This window comes from Mesoplodon densirostris, chromosome 7 (genome assembly GCF_025265405.1).
Source record: "Mesoplodon densirostris isolate mMesDen1 chromosome 7, mMesDen1 primary haplotype, whole genome shotgun sequence".
NCBI classification, from domain to species: Eukaryota; Metazoa; Chordata; class Mammalia; order Artiodactyla; family Ziphiidae; genus Mesoplodon; species Mesoplodon densirostris.
In genome coordinates this window covers 41302348-41320376 of record NC_082667.1, presented here as the reverse complement: position 1 = coordinate 41320376, position 18029 = coordinate 41302348, and the positions used below count along the sequence as shown (strand labels likewise).

Genomic DNA, 18029 nt, shown 5'->3' with positions numbered 1-18029 from the left:
TAGATGCCCTACATTTTAAATTTAATAATATTCACTGTGAGGAAGAAAATGACAGACAAAGGGAAAGGCAGAAGCCGTTTGGGCCAGGATTCCTAGATATAGGCAACTTTAATACTGGAAGATCACTAAGAATTTCTGAGGGAGAGGACAGAGGGAATAGTCCAGAATACACAAACCTTCTTTTTCCAGTTTCCTTAAATTTACTGCTCTACTTCTTTATTTACTGTGCCTCTTGGTGAGTCCATTCTTGCCTAAATATTTTCATCTCAGGTAACAAACTCTTCAGAGTTCAGCTCCCTGATTGTGAGGTAGGATCAATTAAGATGTAGTGTAGCTTGACTACCTGCCACTATTTGTCAGCTTTATTTCCCAGAATACTCAGCCTCCTAGCTCCTGTATGCTACAAACATGAGCTCAGACTTAAGGTTTGTTCTGTTTTGGGGGGAAAATGAAGTCCCAGTTCAATATTCTAAATAAATTAAAATACCTACCTCATACCTTCCCTGTTCTTATATGCTTCTTTCCTATTTTTGGTTGAATCTTCCCTATCCATTGTGTGCTTCACAAAGAATGCCACGTGTGAGGCAGCAGAAGTCACCTAACTGCTTCTCAGTGTTTGTCTATATGAAAACCTAATATCCTTGATACCTGTTAGTGGAAGTGTGTCTGCTATTTGGGTTACTTTAGTGGAAATCTTGGAAAACCACTGCGAACACATCATTCAACTAAGACTAGTAGTAACAAGAGAAATGCTTTTATGCCTAGAATACTATTTAACAAACGTTTACTAAGTGCCTCTTAAATGCTGAGTAATGTGCTAGATTGTGGAGATGCATCACAAACCCAGAAGATGCAGGGTTCCTGCCCTCAAGGTGCTAATGTTCTAGCTCAGAATTGTGAATTCACTTCATTATCATCTTTAAAATACAACCTTTACTTAAAAAGCTAAAGTCAATATATTGAACAATATTATTCATAACTAGTTTTAAAAAATGATGCCTAACTAAGATTGAGGGTAATAAATAATAATAACTTGGAGCCTCTCTAATCCATACTTGCTTTATTCTGGGGCTGCTTTCTAATTCAATCTTTTCTTGTAGAAATACCCCGTATGAACTCTGAGACTTTAAGTCAATGTGGCATCAAAAGTCCTTTACAGCTTCCCATAGCTAGTAGCTATGAGTTCCCTAGGGTCTTGTGACAGTCATTGGATTTCATGCCCAGCCAATAAAGAGTACACTGTACATTCTCTAAATTGCTAGGCCTATTGCCTGAAGCATGGGTGGGTTGGGGGGAGAAGAGACTCATACATAGCATTTCAAGAAAGGAACATTAGATATAACCCCATGACTGTTCTAGTCTAAGCTTCTCATTTTGGAAGACTATCACTATAACCGACAAGCATCTCCTCTCCAGTATCCCGCAGCCATGGCTAGTATTTTAACTGTCCCAGCTGAAGACCATAAAGAAATAAGACTATAGGCCACAAAAGGCATATATACACAATGAGAAGGTGTTACAAGTTCTCTAAAGGAGAGTATCTTGACTTGCTTTCCTGTTTTTTCCAGATTTTTGTTTCTTAGGACACAAGGCTCTCCCCTTCTAAATAAAAAAGCAGGTGTCTAGCTAGGCTTTCTTTAATAGAAACTATGATCTGATAGTCCCTTTTTTATCAAGGCTCGTGACTAGTTCCGTTCTAACTGGGGAGCCACAGCAATTAGGGATAAGGCAAGAGGTGGGAAGGGGATGCAGAAAAAGGGAAGGATTAATTAAAGCTACTGCAGGGACAGTATCACCCGCTCAGGATTTAGTTGTGAATACCAAAAGCACTCCCTCCACAGCCTTGCCCACTGCTCCTTCACCATGTTCTTAATTCCCTGCGGACAGGAACATCTCAACTTGACATGCATGCACTCTCACCTTCGCCCTGAAGACTTTCTTTAAATACTTTCGTGAGTAAGAGTAGGGAAGAATTCTGAGATTGTTTCCCCACCTACATTTTATAGTTGACATTAAAAGTACTATCAAATTTATTTATAAATTTGTTTTCAGGATTTAGTCTAAATATTATTCCAAGTGGAGAAAAATATCATCCTATTTTCTAGACATTATACCGTCTTTGAAAGAGGAACTAAGCTACCATAATTTTTAGCCTTGATTCTCTTATATTAAGCTGTTTAAGTTTCTACTCCACATTAAACTATTACAAAAAAAAGAAGCACATTTGAAGGAAACAAAATTACACAATCAACTATAAAATAGGTTAATGAAATAAATGCTGAACAACCGTATATATTGTTTGTAGTCATGTCTTCAGCTTGAAACAAATGTATGACATTAAAACATGTTCCATCTTGAAATACCTTTGTAAATATGTCATAGCTAAAGTAAAACTATAATTTAAAAAAAAAAACAACACACTGCATGTATGCCTCTTGTGCAGCCTGGAAACTATTCTAGGTACTTTCTCTCTGTCATAAATAGTTCCCTACATACCTTTGTTCTAACAACATTCTGGACTCCAGTGAAGACCCAGGATTCAAATGATTACTGAATAGCAGTCAAACTCTCATTAGGAAGCCAGCCAAAATATATAGTATTTATTTTATTTTATTTTGTATGGGAAACAATGCTTTATTTTTTTAACATCTTTATTGGAGTATAATTGCTTTACAATGATGTGTTACTTTCTGCTTTATAACAAAGTGAATCAGCTATACATATACATATATCCCCATGTACGTATACCCCCTTGCATCTCCCTCCCACCCTCCCTATCCCACCCCTCTAGGTGGTCACAAAGCACTGTGCTGATCTCCCTGTGCTATGCAGCTGCTTCCCACTAGCTATCTATTTTACAAAATATAAACTATTTAAACTTAAGGTTTCACAGACTTCTACCCAAGCAGCTAAAGGAGCAGTGTGATATTAATTAAACCAGCATTTATTCTTTGCATTTATCAAAACTAAGGAGTTACCTTCCATTTCATAAATAAGGTAGCAAGTCTGCATTGTAATGACTGCCAATATCTTTTTTAAATCTCCAAAGACCAATCTCTAGAAGAAGAAAAAACCCTATATATTGCTTCATTTAGCAGAATATGGTTCTAATATTAAAGAGAAAATTAAGATGTATATAATATTAATATGAATATTAACACTATTTACTTACAGTTGACCCTTGACCAACACAGAGGTTACGGGTGCCAACCCGCACAGCTGAAAATTCGCATATAACTTTTGATTCCCCCAAAACTTAACTACTAATAGCCTACTGTTGACTGGAAGCCTTACCGATAACACAGTCAATTAATGCATATTTTGTATGTTATATGTATAGCTACATATATTTTATAGATTTATGACATACCTAACTTTTCAATTTTTTTGATATTTCTAGGCTATGAAGTTTCTGAGTTTTTTCAAATTGTCACAAATCTCAACAATTTTTTCTAGGAGGTGGGTCAAAAAAGATCTTGCTGCAATTTATGTCAAAGAGTGTTCTACCTGTGTTTTCCTCTAAAAGTTATAGTGTCTGGCCTTACATTAAGGTCTTTAATCCATTTTGAGTTTATTTTTGTGTATGGTGTTAGGGAGTGTTCTAATTTCGTTCTTTTACATGTAGCTGTCCAGTTTTCCCACCTCCTAGAGTAATGAAAAAAAAAAAACAAACAAATGGGACCTAATGAAACTTAAAAGCTTTTTCACAGCAAAGGAAACCATAAAGAAGATGAAAAGACAACCCTCAGAATGGGAGAAAATATTTGCAAATGAAGCAACTGACAAAGGATTAGTCTCCAAAATATACAAGCTGCTCATGTAGCTCAATACCAAAAAAAGAGAGAACCAAATCAAAAAATAGGCAGAAGACCTAAATAGACATTTCTCCAAAGAAGATATACAGATGGCCAACAAACACATGAAAAGATGCTACACATCACTAATTATCAGAGAAATACAAATCAAAACTCCAAGGAGGTATCACCTCACACTGGTCAGAATGGCCATCATCAAAAAGTCTACAAACAATAAATGCTGGAGAGGGTGTGGCATAGGGAACCCTCTTGCACTGTTGGTGGGAATATAGAGCCACTACTGGCCATATACTCAGAGAAACCATAATTCAAAAAGACATATGAACCCCAATGTTCACAGCAGCAGTATTTACAATAGCCAGGACATGGCAGCAACCTAAATGTCCATCAACAGAGGAATGGATAAAGAAGATGTGATACATATATACAATGGAATATTACTCAGCCATAAAACGGAATGAAATTGGGTCATTTGTAGAGACATGGATGGACCTAGAAAGTGTCATACAGAGTGAAGTAAGTCAGAAAGAGAAAAACAAATATCGTATATTAACGCATATATGTGGAATCTAGAAAAATGGTATAGATGATCTTATTTGCAAAGCAGAAATAGAGACACAGACATAGAGGACAAATGTATGGATACCAAGGGGGAAGGAGGGGTGGGAGGAATTGGGAAATTGGGATTGACACATATACACTATTGATACTATGTATAAAATAGACAACTAATGAGAACATACTGTATAGCACAGGGAACTCTACTTAGTGCACTGTGGTGACCTAAATGGGAAGGAAATCCAAAATAGAGGAGATATGTGTGTATGTATAGCTGATTCATTTTGCTGTACAGTAGAAACTAACATAACATTGTAAAGCAACTATATTCCAATAAAAATTAATTAAAAATTTTTTTTCTAATATGTTAATTGAAAAAAATCCACTTATAAGTGGACCCATGAGGTTCAAACCCATGTTATTCAATGGTCAACTGTACAATGTGGCCTAATTGTGTTCAGAAAGGACTTGGGGCACATACAGTATTAAAGGTGACCCGTAAAAGAGTGAGGGCCATGAGTGATGGGTTGTATTATTTTATCAGGAACCCAGAGTGTTGGATTTTTGACAGCAAGTATTAAATTTTTTTAATAAAGTGAGTCTATATTAAAAGATTCATGTTTTGTATGGACACCAAGGGGGGAAAGCGGCAGGGCGGTGGTGGTGTGATGAATTGGGAGATTGGCATTGACATGTATACACTAATATGTATAAAATGGATAACTAATAAGAACCTGCTGTATAAAAAAATAAATAAAATTCGAAAAATCCAAAAAATAAAAATAAATAAATAAATGTCATGTTTTACTCTTATATGTTACTCAAATTTGGAAAACCCTATAATTCTGAATCTTTTAAAAGATCCGACAAGAATATGTAAAATCATAGATGATCTCTTCTGAAGATTATGAAAAAAATTTAGATTACACAAATAAAGAAATCACAGTAAAGATTTTAAATGTTTAAATCACAAAACCAAGAATACACCTTTATCATGAAACATTGGTAAATTATATCTACAAAATACACAAACTAGGTTAACAAACTCTTGTCTACCTACCACACATCTTGGGGAAGATTTAAAGTTATGCTGCCTTTGATTTCATCATGGAAACACATATATCCTAAGGTAGCTAATGTTACATACAGAGTTGTAACAATTCCCATGCCAATATTCAGTGCTTGGGTAAAGCGTTTTGATTCTTTCATTTGGTTTTCCAGTGGAAGGACCTAAGAAGAGAATGCAAGTAATTTAAAACAATCTAATATCCCGTCTTATATGTACACAAATTAATCTTTCTATAGTTTATGTGCAAACATAATTGTTGATGTATTTTTCTATGTGTTACATATTTTTTCACACTACAGATTTTTTTATTCTTAAAAAGACTTAAAATCAGCTCTTAGTAGGCAAAAGTGTCTGTTAGGTTTTTTAAAATAAACTTCTTACTCTGGAATAATTTTAGATTTACAGAAAAGATGCAGAGAAAAACAGAAGACTCCCATATACTCCTGACCAGTTTCCGCTATTGTTAACATTTCACACAACCTAAGTACCTGTGTTACAACTAAGAACCAATATTGGTACATTACTATTAAACTCCAAACTTTATTTGGATTTCACTAGTTTTCCCACTAACGTCCTTTTTCTGCTCCAGAGTCCCATCCTGGACAGCACATTGCATTTTGCTGTCCTGTCCCCTTAATCTCCTCTGGTCTGTGGCAGTTTCTCAACCCTTCCTTATTATACATTACCTTGACAGTTTTGAGGAGCATTGGTTAGGTATTTGGTACACTGTCACTCTATTTGGGTTTGTCTGATGTTTTCTTCATGACTAGACTGGGAAAATAGGTTTCAGAAAAGGATACCACAGAGGTGCAGTGCCCTTCTCATCACACATGCTATCAACATGATTTATCACTGGTGAAATTAATTTTGATCACTTGGGCAAGGCAGTGTTTGCCAGGTTTCTCTGCCTGTAAAGATTTTTCCCCCTGCCTCATCATACTCTATTCATTGGAAGTAAGTCACTACAGATAGAGGGGATTAAATTAGAGCTCCTGGAGGGGGGGTATCTACGTAAGTTATTTGAAAATCTGCCCTAGGTACTTATTTATTTAATCATTTATTTGTATTAGCATGGATTCATGTATATTTGTTTTATACTTTGAGTATGAATCCCAAACACTATTATTTACTTTGTTGCTCATATCGTTCCATCTTTGGTCATCGTGAATTCTATCAGGTTGGGTCCTGTGTCCCTTTGACATGCATCCATTCTTTTGTTTTTTGAGCACTTCCATACTTTCTGGCACTACAAGATGCTCCAGACCCACATTGAATTTCCTTGCTTCAGCCCTACAATCAGCTATTTCTTCAAAGAACTTTGGTTCCTTTGTTGGAGAACTGTATTTAGAACTCAAGATCTGGGTGCTGAGTGTGCTCATTGCTACTGGGTGCCACTGCTTCCAGTTCTCTCAGCAGACAGAGTTAGGAAACATATGTATGTATACTAACCCATGTATATACATGTCTATAACTGTTTCTATATCTATCCATCTATATCTAATGTCTGTCAATTTAATAAGATGAATATTTTCATTATGGGGAAAAAAAACCTTTAAAGGAAAAAAGGCTAACTGAAAGGTTAATTTTTTAGGCAAATCTTTGGAGATTTTGGCCATACAATTTGACCATGCAGTAAAAGACACTAAGTAATAATAATAACAAGTATTTACTGAGTGCTTACAATGTGCTAGGTATTTTTCAAAAGCTTTGCATGTAATACATCACATAGTATTTATAATAACCTCATGAGATAATAACTAATTTCATCTCCACTTTTCAGGTGCGTTAGTCAGGTCTACGTGGAAATTTTAAGTGATTAACAGAAAAGAGAACAGTGAACAATTTGTATGTTCCGGAGATAATCCAGACCTGAAATAAGAAGCTAAAGTCAAGAATGGTGTCAATGAAGCTAGAAAAGGGGGAAGAGAAGGAAATGAACATTTACAGAGGCTCCCTCAAGCAGCATTAAGTGTTTTACACATAATCTCCTTTATGGAACAGATTTGGGGAAATATGAAAAGAAGACTCAACATGTCTTAATTACTGACTGGAATGGGGAAACCAGGGACACAGTGAAAAGAAATACTCCAACATTTCAAGCTTGAGTGACTGGAAGTAAAACTAAAATAAGTAGAGAAATGAGAAAGTGAAACTGGTTTTAGATTTAAAAAAAAAAAAGATTGTCTGTCAGACTTCGGAGTTGTTGAATTTGAGATGTCAGAGGAACAACACTTAACTGGAAATGTCCAACAGTTAACTAGAGCTTACTAGTTAAAGCAGAAATGAAAACCTACACTTATGTCTGTAACACAGATAAGTGGAGCTGTAAGAATTAGTGAGAATTCTATAAAGGAGAATTCAGAGAGAGCAGAAACCCAAGTAAAATGGCGTAAAATTGCCTTTTAGTTCTGTTTTGTCTGTGGTTCATATAAATAGATGTTTATGAGTGGTTTTGCTCCCATACCAAACCATCAGGCTATGAAACATAAGCTATGGAGTAAACAGCAATATTCAACTTTCCCCAAATCTACATATTCTAGGCTTGAAATGAACTGGAAGCATCTTTAATGGAAATATTTAGGATCTCAGAATTCTCAGGATGTTTGTATCTCTTGGTATTAGCTTTATGATAACATCATTTCTCAAAACAAGTATGATATGTATAAATCTAAGCAGAGAATTTATATTTGACTCTTCTTATGCAATAGTAGCTTTGTAACAATTTCAATTCACTTAAAATCATCTAGTCTATAAAATATGATGTTTGGGATTTGTCTGAATATAACCCAGACTTGCTAGAGTAGACAGAATACAGATCAAACAAAATTAGCCATAAGTTAATGGTTTTTGAAGCTGGGTGATGCTTACATAGGCGTTCATCACACTATTCTCTAAGTTTTGTATAGGTTTGAAAATTTCCACGATAAAATGTTAAAAAATCATCTATTCAAATGTTCTCATTTTACAGATTAAGAAAAAGTGATACATCTAAGATAAAAGTCTTGGTAAGTAGAAGTAGTAAATTATAATTCAAGTCTATCATACCAAAAGGCAAATTGTTTTCTAGGAATAAAAAAATAGAAACAAAAGAAAAACAGGCATTTTTAAATGTAAATAAGTCCTTGTGTTAACTTAAGATTTTAAAAAATAGTAATAAAGACTAAATCCTTACCACTCCTATGCCTTCAAAAGCAAATACAGCAGTACCAAAAAAGAGAGGGTATTTTTTCCAGCCAGCCACTATTGCAAGGTTGTGGGGATCTGGCATATTCTGGAGAAAGAAAAAATAAGATGTCAATAAATTACATCTTTACTTACTTGAAAGAATTTAAAATGGAAGAGCGAAATCATATACTTCTGAGCTTCACAGCAGCAAATGTGTATTATAAATGTGAATAATTCTTTCAATAAAAACTTTAAGCATCCTATGTTAAATGTAGCCAAGCTATTAGGATTTCACTGCCAAAAGCAATTGTTTTCCTCAAGCCCACACATTCCATCTGAGCTAAATGCTCCTGATTACCTGTTTCCACCTGTAAGTCCCAGGCTGTTCTCACTGGGTATGGCTCCTGCCACAACAGGAAATACATAAGCATATTCAACGTCTGAGCTGAGAGCCATATAGTCAGTTATCAACCACTGCTGACGGTGTTCAATGAAATTCATTCCCCACTCTACTTTCATTGCTCTTTTGGTCTCTAAGATTTCCCGACTTTGGCTTTCTATCTCAATAACGCTGTGCTGTTCTCTAGAACAGGTCTCCTCGTGGTTTCAGCATCTTACTCTTTGACCTGACAGTTGCCATTACCCTTATTACTTGTGCCTATGCCTTGACTCTGGCTTTGATTTCTTGGTCCTGACTCATATAGCCTTCTTCTAACTCTCATTATCTGGAAACTCACAGACTGCGCATCTTGTTCAAGATCCCTGGGTCCACACTGGCCACTTCTTCCAGCTAGCCCGTCTCCTCACCAGCCTGTGTTCTCTGCCTTTACCTGACTAGAAGTGGAAGTCAAGGCCAATGAAAGAGGATGAACAAAGAAACTGAAGTGTGACAGCACAGGGAAAATTTGGGGAATAGATTTAGAAGATCTGAAGCATAGGTAGAACTGTGTGATATAATGGTGAAACATAAGCTAGGGTCAAAATGAAAAAAATATTAAAATGTTTGGGTTGGGCTCCCCTGGTGGCGCAGTGGTTGAGAGTCCGCCTGCCGATGCAGGGGACACGGGTTCGTGCCCCGGTCCGGGAAGATCCCACATGCCGCGGAGCGGGTGGGCCCGTGAGCCATGGCCGCTGAGCCTGCGCGTCCGGAGCCTGTGCTCTGAAACGGGAGAGGCCACAACGGTGAGAGGCCCGGGTAACGCAAAAAAAAAAAAAAAAAAGTTTGGATTATTGGATAACGCTAAACTGTACTTCAAGGCTCACATGGTTCCCTCTACCTAAGGAGCCTCCTTTTCTGCTCCACTAACTCCTACATGTCCAGCCAAGGGGTCACGAACTCCAGAAAGCCTTATGAGATCTTCCTGCCTGTCCCCTTTCACTCTCACATGCTATAACAAAGAGTCTACAGGCTTTGGAATTAAGATGGGGCAAAAAGGAAACATAGATCCATCATAAGAGAATTTGTAATGAATTGCTAATGGAGATTTTAGGACAACTGCTTTGGCAGCAATGTATAAAATGGACTGTATCAGGAAAAAATAGGATTCTCCACCTTTTTTGAGTCATTGGCTCCTATGAGAGATGAAAGCTATACAGCTGCTCAGTAGAAAAATGCATATATACATACAGGAACACTAACTCTTATAAATAATTTTAAGGGATTTGCAGATCCCCTGAATCCCATCAATAGAATATTTTAATGAAACTGGGTTAAGAATCTCCAGACTGCCTACAATAAAATGAGTTGAGGTTATTGCATACATCAGATAAAGATGTTGCAGCCTAGTATAGTGGCAGTGAGCTGAAGTGGTGGCAGCAAATAAAGGTTCAGAAGTGAAAGAAAATTATAAAATCACATCTGTACTCCCATCTCTTGTGATTGGTTTAAATCTTAAAGGAATAAACACAACACTAATGAGTTCTTTGTTTCATGTTAGGCAGTGCACTAAGGCACGATCCTAAATCTCACAACTCTAATAAGTCAGGTATTACTATCTTCTGAAGCAATATCATACAGCCCAGAAACATACTTACCAGGATTCAAAACCAGATCTGACTACAAAGCCTATGCTTTCAACCTCTATGTCATATATTGCTTTTTCAACTAAGCAGTATCCCCCAGAAGGAAACCAGAGTTCCCTGATTATCTCCTGTGTGACACATATGAAGTAGAGTCTTTACTTATCATTACTTTTACCTCCAAAGTGAAAAATATTTACTTGTTAAGAAACATATGACACAGTTAAAAACATGTTATACTTACCCTAACAATGTATTGATAAATTATCACAAGACTCACAGCCATGGAAACGTTGGCAAGGAATGAAAGCACAAATAGATTCTTGAGCTCACGAATGAGGACCAAAAGAATTAGAAATGGAAGAAAGCAAAGCATATATATCCTTAGGTCAACAGTTCTTCTCTCACATGGATCTGATGAGTTGGTACTATTCAAAACAAACACTTTACTCTCCAGGAACCCTTCATGAACCTACACAGGATTACCAGGAGAATAAGGAAGAGGGGGGAAAAAACTTCCATCAACTTATAATAATAAAGGAGAAATATGAAGAAAATTATGATCTATATACACTCTATGATAAATTAGTTTACAATAAATAAAATACTTACACAGTTTTAAGATACTCTAGTGTCTTAGAAATATATATATCAAATTTAAGGATAATTAAAATAGGATAATCTTCTTTGCAAAATAACTTTATCATACTGTGAAAAGAAAGTTCACTAGAAAATTATGAGGATGGATTTACTAATTTATTGTGAAGCTTTGTGACTGTGATGCTCATGATGCCTAGAAAGGCTCAACCTGCTTCTGAGATAATCAAAAGTGGAAGCATGCTTGTCCAGAATGGCCATTGGGTATTCTACTAACATACTTTTTTCAAAGTAAGAAACAATCTCTAAGTACCTCTTAGAAATGTACAGTACTCAAAATTAAAATTAGAAATCAGAGCCTAACTTTAAAGGTATTTTATAAAGCACCTGCTGATGAATTATCATCACTGTCAATAAATATTTGTTAAAAATCAACTATCTTCATGCATGCTAGACACTAAAAAATTTTTATTAGAGCAAAAAACTTCTACAAGATAAATCAACTTTGCCTCAAAATTTATTCAGCCACTTCTATAAACCTATATTCAACTTTCAAAAGAGATTCAATGATTTATAGGCTCCATTTATTAAAAATTGTCCTTGATTCAATTAATCACATAATCCAACTTACAAAAATAGAAATGAAATTATAGAGGACTTTAAAAATAATCTTAAAAACTCACAGCACAGGCAGATCAAACTATACTATAAATTCCAGTGAAAATCTATTTGCCCCAAATACTGTACCCTCCTTTGAACACAATGGAATGCAAAGACCTATCAAGTCTCTGGATACATAAATTCGTAAGAACCAGACCCTATAGTAATAACAGCAAGTATTTTCTGAGTACTTTCTATGTGTTAGGTACTGACTAAATCTTATACAACATCTCATTTAATCCTCAAAACAACACTCTGAGATGGGTGGTAGTATTAATATCAATTTATAGCTGAGGAAACTGAGGTTTAGGAAGGGTAAAAAAAAAAATCCCTATATAATATCAAGCCAGTAAGTCCTGGTTCTAGGATTCAAACCCAGGCCTGAGACCCCAGAATCTAGCTTGTGACAGGTACATGTTTACCTGACCAAAATGCTGCAATCCTTAAAGAGGGGCCCTGCCCAAGTAGCCACCTGGCCTCCACCTTGACATCTCTCTTTCTCTCTCTCTCTCTCTCCTTAAATACAGTAACAAAAGGCCAAAAAGTCAGAAGTACAGAACAAAATCCTGATATGAATAATAATTAAAGTGTTTAATTTTACACTTATCCACAATAAGCAATGTTTAGTGTCACTACAAATGTACATATCATCTTAAACTGCAGGGAATATATCTACTAGTTTTAAGTTATATTGGCAATTTATAACTCACACAGGACTAACAAACTCTCAGGTTACACCATGTACCATTTAAGAAATGCATAGCTCTCATTTATATTGTAATTGTCCATTAAAACTTTTAATTTTATTTTCTATAATTTGAAATAGAAGCAAATTTGATAATTCACATTACTTGGTTTTTAAGAATGTATTTTATTTGTTGACCCAATTTCCTCTGTAACCAAATTATTTACAGCCAAATACTTCTGTATCAAAGAAGTACGTCCAATAATCAGATTAGATAATGATGAAAGTTAAGCTCTAACAAGGATACCTGGTAAGAGAAAAGCAGTTATATAACCAATTTTAGAGAGAACTGTTTGAGTCATTAGGTGCTTGGGAATTTGAAATCAATTCTACCACAAATCTCTCATAATAATTAGTATTCTTTGGCAGAAAGATGGTGATAAAAATTCTCAAGATTAAAAAATAAAGTAAAATAAAAATGTAGATACATACCCAGAGCAAGATTCAGGTAAACATTTGAATCCTTTGGTGCCCTCTAGAGACAGAGATTGGCTATCTAATAGGACTTCCTATGATCTCACATGTTTACCAAAATGCAAAACACTGAAATAAATATTATAAAATAAAATTACTAAATTCAGTTGTTTCCATTTAGATCTCAAATTTACTAAATTCGACTATTTATTAACTTTTCAATTCAGTAATTTAATGGTTAAAATTCCAAAGGCAGATTATGTTCTTCAGCAAAGCTAAAATGCAGAATTAAAGACACAATAGGCTACATTTGCATACTGCATATAAAATGCATAATGCATTTTATAAGGGCTTTCGCAAACCTTTTGTCAGCTGATCCTCACAATAAATTTATGAGGAACATGGGGAGATTTTGCTACCGTTCCCATTTTACAAATAAGGAAACCGAGGCTTGACAAGGGACAAGAGGGTCTTACCCAATGTGTGAGTTAAAACTGAGAGCATGGATTTGAATTCAGATCTTCTGACTCTAAAGTCCATGGTCTTTGGTGTCACAACATTTTTTTTCCTCTGAATGTAAAATCCCTTCCCAACTCTTCATGCCCATATACACTATTTTGTCTACCTGACATTTTCTTGAGTATCTTAGAGTAAGAACAGAGAGGAGCGACTATAACCACCATGGACTAGAATCACTGGAAGCACCACAGTTCTTTTCCCCCTGTCGATTGTCCACAGTGGCTTAACGGGATCAAGAACAGCCATGTGACAGTTACAAAGCAGGAGATGTACACGTTTGTATGGGAACTAAACTCTTAATTCTTTGATTCGATGAAATACTGAACCTGCAATTTTATGTAGATTAAGGAGGTAAAAATCTTACAAATTTTAACTGTAAAAGTAGTAGCAATTAGTAAGGTTTAATCAAACCATGTGTCTTTTATTGGAGATTGCTATCAAGTGTCAGAACACCTCTGCAGAGAGGGAAAATCTCTGATGATGCTGTTTCAATGACCATCTGTCTGCTCTGCACAGGTGAGGTGCTCAGCGTTGCTTTCAGCTTTTCAAGTCTCAAGTCTGACTGAATGTCTTTTTCCATGTTGCTCTTCATGCCTCAAAAGATCTTTTATCTATCTACAGCAAGCTTCTCCTTACCTTCCAGAGAGTCACTTTTTCTACCTGGTCTTCTTAGGATATGTGCAAATGAGTTAAATTCTTCCATTCAACTTTGGAAGCATCTGATATCATTTCATAGGAGAAAGTCACCAATCCTAAGCTTATATTTATTTTATGTACTTAACACAGTCTATGTCACACACATACACATACACACAACTAAAATCAGAAAATGTCCTGCCCAGTGATGAACAATTAATATACTGTGTGGCAGCTATGTCAGGCACCTAAGTTCCTGCCTAATTCACATGACCTAGGGGACACTGCTCATGCTCTGTGAGACTAGGTTTCCTCATTCATAAAATGAGCATGGAACTTATATTACAGAGTAGTTGTAAAAAATTAAAGGATATATATCATAGCTTATAAATATAAGATTATAAGGCATTATTAGCATTATTTATAACTTTAAATAAAGCTTGTTGGTAGCTCTCTTAGGAGATGATAGAAAAGATATAGTACTACCATACTGCACAATCCTAGAAAGGCACCATTTCCACTGTATTCTATGTAAATGACTGCTAAGATGGTATGTCCATCTTCCCAATAAACAGCCTCTTAACTGAGTTAGCAGTCCTAAAAATATGTGACTTGTGGAACTAAATACTTGTAAACTCAAAAGCACATCATCTATAATGAGCAGTGCTGATAAAACCATCAACTCTCTTATTTATAAGAGAAAGACTCAGTGACTCTTTCCAACATTAGAAACCTAAGCTGACGGCTTTATTAAACTTTGGCCTGCAGACCAAACCCATTCTACCACCTATTTTTGCAAATAAAATTTTACTGGAATACAGCCATATCTAATGTATTGTTGTCTATGGCTGAGTTGAGATAGAGATCATATGGCCTGCAAAACAGAAAATACTTATTATCTGGCCCTTTATAAAAAATGTTGCCAAATCTTGGTCTAAATATAAAATGAAGCACTTAGAAAAATGAGTCAAATATATACTTAGATATATACATATAGATTCTTTAGAACACATATTCACATGATTTTGCATTAAAATACCTATGAGAAGTTCTACATATTACTATATATAATGCCTACTACTGCACCATGCACTTGTGTATACTAATAAATGTTATTGATGAAAATAAAGAAAAGCAGAGGGTAAAGTAGGAATAATAGGCCAACTATCAGTTAAAGCACATAAAGAAATGTGCTTTGGCATTATTCTGATAGGGGAGCTTTTTTATTTCAGTGCTTTGCATATTTGTTCAAATTGACAGTCTCTACCAAGACTGCAAACCACTCTTAAAACAAACCTTTATAATATGGAGAGAACTACAGAACACTGTATATTTCTGGACACAGTATCTTTTTAGACAATGGCAATAACTATGAGATTTTAATAATGTCCACTTTTTAACTTCACTTTTTAGGCTGCTGGCTAATGCCTTATATACTTTTTAAATAAAATATCAATGTAAAAAATATGCTACCAAAACATCCGTATATCTGCTTTTGAGATCTAAATTCCAAATAGCCAAGAATCAGTAAATTATGCCTGTTTTGATCTGAAAGAACAAGCATTATTGATATAATAGCAAGAAATGTAAAAATCAACAATAGCAGAATCCAACTTGCAAAAAAAAAAAAAAAACGACTAAAGGAAAACCTAGAAAGATACATGATTTATGAAAGAAATACATTTTCATATTCAACCACAGCCTACTCAGAGAAAATATGATGCCATAACTATGGCATCAGAAGAAAATGATTTCAAAAACTGGAGAAAAATACTTACTTGTTTCACATTTTCAGCTAAGAAGACAATATAAACACTACAGAATCCCAGCTGTGTTATCACCAGAAAAAAATCAACCACACTCCTGAAAAGAGACACCCACAAATAAGTATTAATAAGAGCTGCTAAGATGCCGATGTATTTTTTCTCTTTTTAACTATTTTACAACATTTCATAATAGTATTTATTCTTTTTACTTCATTACAATAAGAAATAGGCTTAAAGCATTTATTTTCTACAAAGAGCACGTATTTATGATCTGTATATCACTAGAATTATTATTGAGCAACAATATGTTACATAAGTTAAAAGCCCATTTTTCCCATCATTTCCTTCTGAAATTCAACAGTTTAAGGGTATCTGTCTATAAAATGATTTCATGAAAACATTTCATCAGTTAGTTTAAGCCCATCTCTCCTACTTCTCAAGATCTTTTTCAGATCAACCCAGTGTATTTCCCAGCAAACAGGATGAACATATTCCCTACTATCCAAATCACTAACAGGAATGGGAGAGGACTGGGGGCATGGCCCTAAGTCATTCCACCAGAGACCTCTCCAGGGGCTTAGCTCTGTTCATATTTTTTTAGATACTCTAAAAAATTCCAGCTACATAAAATAGCATATGGGAGTAGGAAAGGGAAATCACCGGTCAAATGAGCTTTATTTGGGTATTATTATAATCAAAAGTCTGCCTACATGTTATTAGTATACAGCCCATACCTTTCCCTATTGTTCTAGGAACAATTAGTGACACAAGAGCTTGCACTTACTAATTCGTTATAGTCTCTTGTTTGACCATTAATGTCAAGCTGTCAAGCAACCTAGTCTAAAAAATCTACAGACCCTCCTCCTCCCATTTGAAACTTGAAGGGCCTGTGCCCATTTCCATTCTTGCCATAACTCTCTAGTTCTCTATGGTTCTTCAGGGATCTCATTTGTTAGTAATCTTGGTACCCTGAAATGAATTCAAGTTTCTTCTCACTGATGAATTACATATAAGGTATTCCCTTAAGATCTCTTCATCCACCTTTGATTTTAGTATCCTTACCAACAATCATTCCAGCCACTTCTATCTGAAAGCCATTCTTTTTGATAGAAAAAAATAGACAAAGTTGCCTATAGACTGGGGGCAAAGAAGGAAGAAGACAGGGTTCTGGGGGCAAATCCCTAGGGCATTAGCCTCTGTTATCTTCCTTCTCCTACACAGCATATTAGGCTGTGAACTCTGAGCAGCTCATAAACACATCTAACATCCTGAAAATCCCCAGAAAGGCCATATTGAACCATAAACTACTAACACTGCTCTTTTCCTTCTTTTAATTTCCACTGCACGTATCACTTGTACCATAGTTAGCATGTTGTGAATTGCCTGTGCTTATTTTCCAGTCCTGTATTTACCTGATTTTGGTTAGCCATGTCCATCAATAATAAAGTTACATTTAAACAATACAAAAATAAAAACAAGATTATGCTAAAATACATACTTTGGATGTCTTAAGAACATGTAGCTAAACACCACACTTTTATTTGAAATAGAGATAGCAACATTTCTCTTGCTTTTTTTCCTTTACTTAATTATTGAGCATGATTATACCAGAGGTTAGCTAGGTGCTTTATAAATATTACTTTATTTAGACTACCATAATAATCCTGTGAAGTATTATTATAAACTCATTTGATAGTGAAAAACTAAAACAAAATAAAAATACTTTGACCCAGATCATAAATTTGTAAAATGGTAGAGTTGAGATTTGAATCCAAGTCTGTCTAACTGTAAATATTGTTTCCTCCCAACTTTATCACACTTTTGTTAATGTATCTTGCCAGATTAAAATACTTAAAATTAATGTAATTTTAAATATTATTAATACTTAAAATAATTACTAATAACATAGCAAGTACTTACCGTCCCCACGCTGCTTGCTTCTGCAGACAACTCCAAGGACTTACTTCCATAGCAAAACTCACAGTGTCACTATACCCTAATGTTGACCTTTTAAACCTGAAATTTAATGACATACATGCATATGAAAAGAAAAATTTTTAATTGGT

General features: G+C 35.1%; 1 protein-coding gene across 2 annotated transcripts in view; it reads right to left on the bottom strand.

Annotated features, from left to right (window-relative positions):
- Positions 1 to 18029, bottom strand: part of SLC36A4 (solute carrier family 36 member 4) — a 42733-nt gene that overhangs the window by 9729 nt on the left and 14975 nt on the right. For both annotated transcript variants that reach the window (XM_060102853.1, XM_060102854.1), the window contains 5 exons: positions 17884 to 17979; positions 15976 to 16060; positions 10871 to 11098; positions 8615 to 8713; positions 5434 to 5603 (listed from right to left, as the gene is read on the bottom strand). In XM_060102853.1, the coding sequence (XP_059958836.1) occupies positions 5434 to 5603; positions 8615 to 8713; positions 10871 to 11098; positions 15976 to 16060; positions 17884 to 17979 (678 nt within the window). The remainder of the gene's footprint in view (positions 1 to 5433; positions 5604 to 8614; positions 8714 to 10870; positions 11099 to 15975; positions 16061 to 17883; positions 17980 to 18029) is intronic.